General features: G+C 40.9%; 1 protein-coding gene across 1 annotated transcript; it reads right to left on the minus strand.

Annotated features, from left to right (window-relative positions):
- Positions 1-323: 323 nt before the first annotated feature.
- LOC145802715 (uncharacterized) lies at positions 324-779 on the minus strand. Its single transcript, XM_082895477.1, has one exon. The coding sequence runs from the start codon at positions 777-779 to the stop codon at positions 324-326; it is 456 nt and encodes a 151-aa protein (XP_082751603.1).
- Positions 780-6,334: the final 5,555 nt, after the last annotated feature.

Here is a 6,334-nt window from a genome sequence, read left to right on the forward strand (position 1 = left end):
GCAAAAAAGTTTTGTTGGTCATACCTGCCGACTTCCTACAGCCTAGATCCTTATCTCGACTTAGGAGAGCTAAATGTTGGTTATTCCTACCAACCTTTTTCAGTCTAGATCCTTATCTCGGCTGAAGAGAGCTAAATGTTGGCCATACTTGCCAACTTCCTGTAGCCTAGATCCTTATCTCGGCTTAGGAAAAAAAGTGTTCGTCAAACCTACCAACCTTTTTTGTTGCCCCCCAGTCGGGCAAAGACTTATTTAGAAAGAGTTGGTCAAACCCGCCAACCCACTTTGCCCCCAGTTGGGCAAAGACTTTTGCGCGGTCAGTCCTACTTGTCAATCGTGTTAACTCTCGCCAAAGGCTTTTTGTCTGGTATCACTGTTGTGCCAGACTCTTCCTTGGTACGTGCGCCATCTTCCTCTACCCAAATGTGTTGATGCACTCTCTTCATCAAGGCTTCCATAGTAAGAGGTGGCGTCATTGTCATTGAATCCCTCAACTTATTGCCAGCCGACAAAGCTCGTTTGTACTGTGTGATAGCTAGGTTTGTAGGGAAATCTCCAATCTTATTAAAAATCTCCCAATACCGGTTATTATAAGACCTCAATGTTTCTTTCTCGCCCATGTCTATGGAGAGAAGTTGGTCAATCTCCACTGGTGTCTTGGTGTTTGTTCTGAATCTGGTCACAAATGCCTCTGCTAGTTGCGCCCACGAAGCTATGTTACCTTCTGGCAACCTTTCAAACCACGTTAAACCCAGGTCACTATGGCTCGAAGGAAACATGATACACATTAGAGCCTCGTTTTGCCGATACACAACCATAACCTGGTAAAAGTGGCTCAAGTGTATGTAGGGGTCCAACTTCCCCTCATAAGTAGTGAATTTGGGCTAGTGGAAGCCTGAGGGTAATGGTGCGTTCTCTATTGTCGAAATGAACGGTGAGCTCTACAACCTTGCTAACGCTTTGTCTATTGGTTCATAAGCAAGGCGTGGCTTTGGAATTCCAACCTCGACACTCCCATGTTTTCTAGGAGCCAATCGTTGTAGTGCGGAGACTCTGCGGGGGTAGCGAACCTGAGTGTCTTCTCTCATTCGAGCCCTTTCAGTCCTCATTCTCTCAGGCTTGGAGTAGCATGTCCTGGAAGTCTTTGATTGTGTATCGCCCGACTTGAGGTTTCTACTTTCAGTTTGTGATGGTGTGATTTGTCTGCCACGATCTTCTGAGTGGCAAGAGTGTGTGTTGCCTTTGCACCTCTCTTTTGCTGCCACCCCTTTGCCTTTTATCTGGCTCTTCATAGACTCTATGTCAGCCGCCATTCTTCTTATTACTTCGTCTTGCTCCCTTACGCGATCTTCTAGAACTTGGGGATCCATCTTCCGCCTCTGTCTTTCAGGACTTTGAAAGCGACGGGGGCTGCCAGCCCGCCTCCCCCTTGCATCCCTTCGGGGGTTCTGCTGCTGGGCTTCTAAATCTGCCATGTGAAGGATAGAAGGCAATCCTTCGTGCCTCCCACCCCCCTCCGGGGTTTGCCCATCAATGGCAGAGTGTGGTAAGTCTTCATTGTGCGCCATTGTTTCCAGTTTGGAGAGGAAAACTAGATCAAGAGGTTTTGTTCTTTTTAGAATTCCCACAGACAGCGCCAATTGTGCGAGCACGAAATAATCTTCTCGTATAATCCTGTTGATCAAGTTTTCATTCCTCCAAACATTGTCGCTTTGCCACCTGAAAACACAAACGTGAGCTAACCGGTGGATGTGTGCCGGAAACCCCTCTGATGCCTAAATCAGCAACTAGACAATAGACAATAAGCTCTGTGTATTTTAGAGTAAGAATTGAGATACATGTACATAAGTCTAGTCATAAGCTTTTATAGACTTGGCCTGGCCCAATCCTAGTAGGATTTCAACTCTCCTTATAAGAGCCCTTCTAGGAATCACACACCCTACTCACTACCAACCAAGTGAGATGGTTTGCACAATCCTAGTAGGACTTTACTCTCCTTAGCAGAGTCCTCCTAGGAGTCACACTCCTACTCACTACCAACCAAGTGAGATGGTTTTGCATAATTCTAGTAGGACTCTACTCTCTTTAGTAGAGTTCTTCTAGGAGTCTCAAGCCCAAGGATAATGATTATCCCTAAAACACCCTCATCACTGCAAGCCAAATGAGATGGATGAACCCTTACCTCGGCTGACATTGCGATCAACCGTGCTCACACAGCTCGGTGATACTTTAAGCACCATTGTTAGTCTTGACTCTGATATAACGCCCTACAGTGCTATCCTTTAGCTCGGTTCTCTCTCCACTGATACCTTGGTCCAGGATAGCTAGGTCAGGTCACAGGTAGCCCATCTTTGACCGACCCGATGTTTAGATGATCGAGGACCATGCTACATAAATAATTACCTCGGCCCATAGTTCGGTCCAAACTCGAAATATGAGATGTCTTCTTAACCTAAGACCGAGCTACACCAGCCCTTATCTCGGCCCATTACGCGGCCCAACTCCCAAAGAAGACTCTTCCTAACTCGGTCCAATTTGTTTACAAATTACCCTCTCAGTTAGGGATGGCAATCTGAAACCGACCTGACGGTGACTCGACCCCCCGACCCCGAATTCAGTGGTTATTCACCGAAAAATATCCCCTACGGGCCGGGGATGGTATTCAAAAATTCATTCCCGATGATATCTGGGACGGGGATGGGGATAGGTGTTTCAGACCCGAACCCGACCCGGCCCCACCCTGCTTAGTCCCCGAGCTAAAATTACAGTTTTGTCCCTGGATATATATATGCTTGATTTTTGTTTAGGTTTGACACAGACACACACATTCAACCTCCCATACACGGCGCTCCTCCCTCTCTCTCACACTCGCCGCTGGTCTCTCCCTCTCTCTTTCATCTGTCACCGCCGCGCCTCCCTCCTCACCGACGGCGATCCTCCGTCACCACCGAGCCTCCCTTACCGCCTCACCTCTGTCGTTTACCGTTTTGCCTCCCATCTCTCTCTCTCTCTCTCTCTCTCTCTCTCTCACACACACACACACACACACACACACAACGACAGGGCTATTGCTCTCTCCCTCACCGCGGATCCTCCCTCACCGCCGCTCCTCTCCTCCGTCGCTGCTCTCTCTGTTTAGGTATCTCTCTCTCTCTCTCTAGGGATTTCGATCTAGGGTTTATATATATGTCTATATTATATATATATATATATATATACATCTGAGTGTATATAGGGTTTCGATTAAGGGTTTCGATCTGAGTGTATATATATATATATTTTGATCTAGGGTTTCGATCTAGGGTTTTCTTTAAACTCTGTTTTTTTTTCCTCTAAATTTATTTATTATATACATATATATATAAATATATCTGTTTATATATTTTTATTTTGGATCTGTTTATTTTTAGATCTATTTATAAAAAAAATTTATTTATTTTAGATCTGTTTATTTTTAGATCTATTTATAAAAAAATTTATTTATTTTAGATCTGTTTATTTTATATATTATTGAAGATGATGATGTTGATGATGTTATTCTGTGTGTAGAAATTAGGTTCAGTTGGTTTGCTCACTACTGACATTTGGTTTGCTCATCCAGGTATTTTCTCTTTATTGATTGATGTTATTTTCTCTTTATTGATGATATATTATTGAAGATGATGTTATGTTCTCTTTATTGATGTTATTCTGTGTGAAGATATCTGTTTGTAGTTGAATTGTTAATTTGATAATTTGTGTCCAGATATCTGTTTGTAGTTGAAATTATGTGAAGTTGATGATGCTGATTGATGTTTAGTTAATTTGTTTAGTTAACAATTGATTTGTTAATACAAATTTGTATTTTGTTAGTGAGAATTTTAATGCCATTAGATAATTGAGTTAAACATAATTATAATTTTATAGTACAAATTCTTATAACAAATTACAAAGTTTGTAATTAAATGTCCTTAGCACACACTGCAGTCATTAACATAATCTTACCAATTTTTAAGATGAAAGGAAGGCAAGTTTTAAAATTATTTGAGTGATATTAATTTGCCAATGAATCAAATTGGTTGACTTTGGTTCATAATTATACTTCGTTTCATAATTAAAAATGAAACCAGCTTCTCATGTAAGTCTTTGGTAATAGAGCATAAAAACAAAATTATAGCTTTAATTAATTGCAGTTGTTAATTGCACTGTGTTTGTATGAAGGATAATTATTTACAAGTACTTCAAATTAATTATAAAACAAAAAGTTTTATGAGTGAGTCATATTAACTCACTTGTAACGCCCTCAAATAATAACAATAAACCCATCAGATAAGACATGCATTTACATATAAACTAACCACATTCTTTTATTCATTAGAGTTCCATTACATAAGTATTACATGTTAACCTCATAACAAAATGCCCTACGGGCTTACAGCTTTCCCAAGTTAACACTTGGTTACAACAAAGAGTTCTAACTCGTTTACACATTAAGCCCTTGGCTTGAAGTTACATGTAATACATCAAAAGTAAAACGACAAAACTATGCCGCCACTTGCCTCCCAGCTATGTCCTTGGAGGTGGCATGCTTCCTGCACCTGAAAATGATATTCCCATATAGGGTGAGCCACAGCCCAGTAGAAATACCCTAAACCAACCATGGACAATGACTAAAATATTAGCAATTGATAGATGGCCAACACTGATACAATCACATAAATCACAAATTTATGTCATACAACTTATAAGTCTAAGTTACCTTTCATTTTCCCTTTTTCAACAGATAAGCATGCTAGCTCTATCATCATTTCCACAGATATGTACAAAAACTATATCTCACATTCAGATAAGCATAAAAGCTATATCCACATTCTCAACAGATATGTATAACAACAATATCCACAGATAAGCATATAAGCTGTATCCACATTCTACAACAGATATGTATATCAACAATATCCACAGATAAGCATACAAGCTGTATCCACACTTCACAAAGATAAGCATATGAGCTCTATCTTCACTTCTCTAGACAAGCATATGAGCTATGTCTACGGAGTTCATCCCCTATCTCCTCCCAATACCTATCTGGTTTAGAGGTACATCCCCTATCTTCCCCTAAACCGCGGAGTACATCCCCTATCTCCTCCTCTACACATAACGTATATAAACACATTGGTTCTATATACAATCACCTAATACATACAGTTAATGTATTTTATCAACCGTCAAGTTCCATGACACATTTCATTGATTAGTTTCAGTTTACCTAATCATCATGCATTGTCTACAACAATCACGACTATCCTCCACCGATAGCCCAAAGCAGTTATTTCTAAACAGAAAATAAATGCACAATGGATATTCAATCAACATTTAATTTCTTCATTTTTCTCAATTAATTAAACAATGTAATTAGGTCAATTCCCATAATTAACATTTCAACCCTTAGGTTCCATTTTCATCAATGATTCAACAATCATTCCATTTTTTTTATGCCAAACATGCATCTAGGTTTATTATGAATAAAACCCCAACTTTTGTAAAATTACACAAAAGCCCCAAACTTTCACAAAATTACCAAACCAAGCCTAACATCTCAAAATACCAAAATTTAAAGACAAAACCCATAGAGAGGAGTAGGTTATCCCTACCTTGAAGTTTTAGCCACAAAGGAGATGAAGACTCGAAGATCAACGTGCTCCAAATCCAAACTTTTTCAGATTAAATCGAAGCTCTCAACGCCCTCTATCTTTTTAATAAAGGCCCTAGGCTAGATTCACACCCTAGGGAGATCAAACCTTAGAGAGAGTGCAAGTTTAGAGAGAGAGAGGCTCGGATTAAGGGTTTTAGATCAAAAAGAGAGTGAAAAAGTGATGTTTTAGACGCTGCTGTCCGCTGATATAAAACACGCTCGCTCGAGCGAAGGCTTGGTCGCTCGAGCGACCAGACACAGAAAACTCTCGCTCGAGCCAAGAAGTTCTCGATCGAGCGAAGAAAAATCCAGACTGCTCGAGCGAAGGAAGCTCGCTCGAGCCAAGAAAGACAGCTCTCAGGTCCAGAACCGGTGCAACACTACTCTCGCTCGAGCGACAAACTCCTCGCTCGAGCGAAGGACCAAAAATCTGGGCAGCAACACTAGGCTCCCAAACACAACCAACCTGTAACAAACCTGCCCAACACATCCCATAATTCAATATACAAAGTACAAAGGATGCAAACACGATAATAATCAACTACCAACATCCACGGACACACGTCCGGATCACTGTACAACAAGGGTAAAGCCGGGATCGCTATAACCTCCCCCCCTTAAAGAATTTCGCCCCCGAAATTAAGCACAAGTTTTCAAAAA

This window comes from Camellia sinensis, chromosome 11, assembly GCF_055761805.1.
Source record: "Camellia sinensis isolate YWXY chromosome 11, ASM5576180v1, whole genome shotgun sequence".
Classification (NCBI taxonomy): Eukaryota; Viridiplantae; Streptophyta; class Magnoliopsida; order Ericales; family Theaceae; genus Camellia; species Camellia sinensis.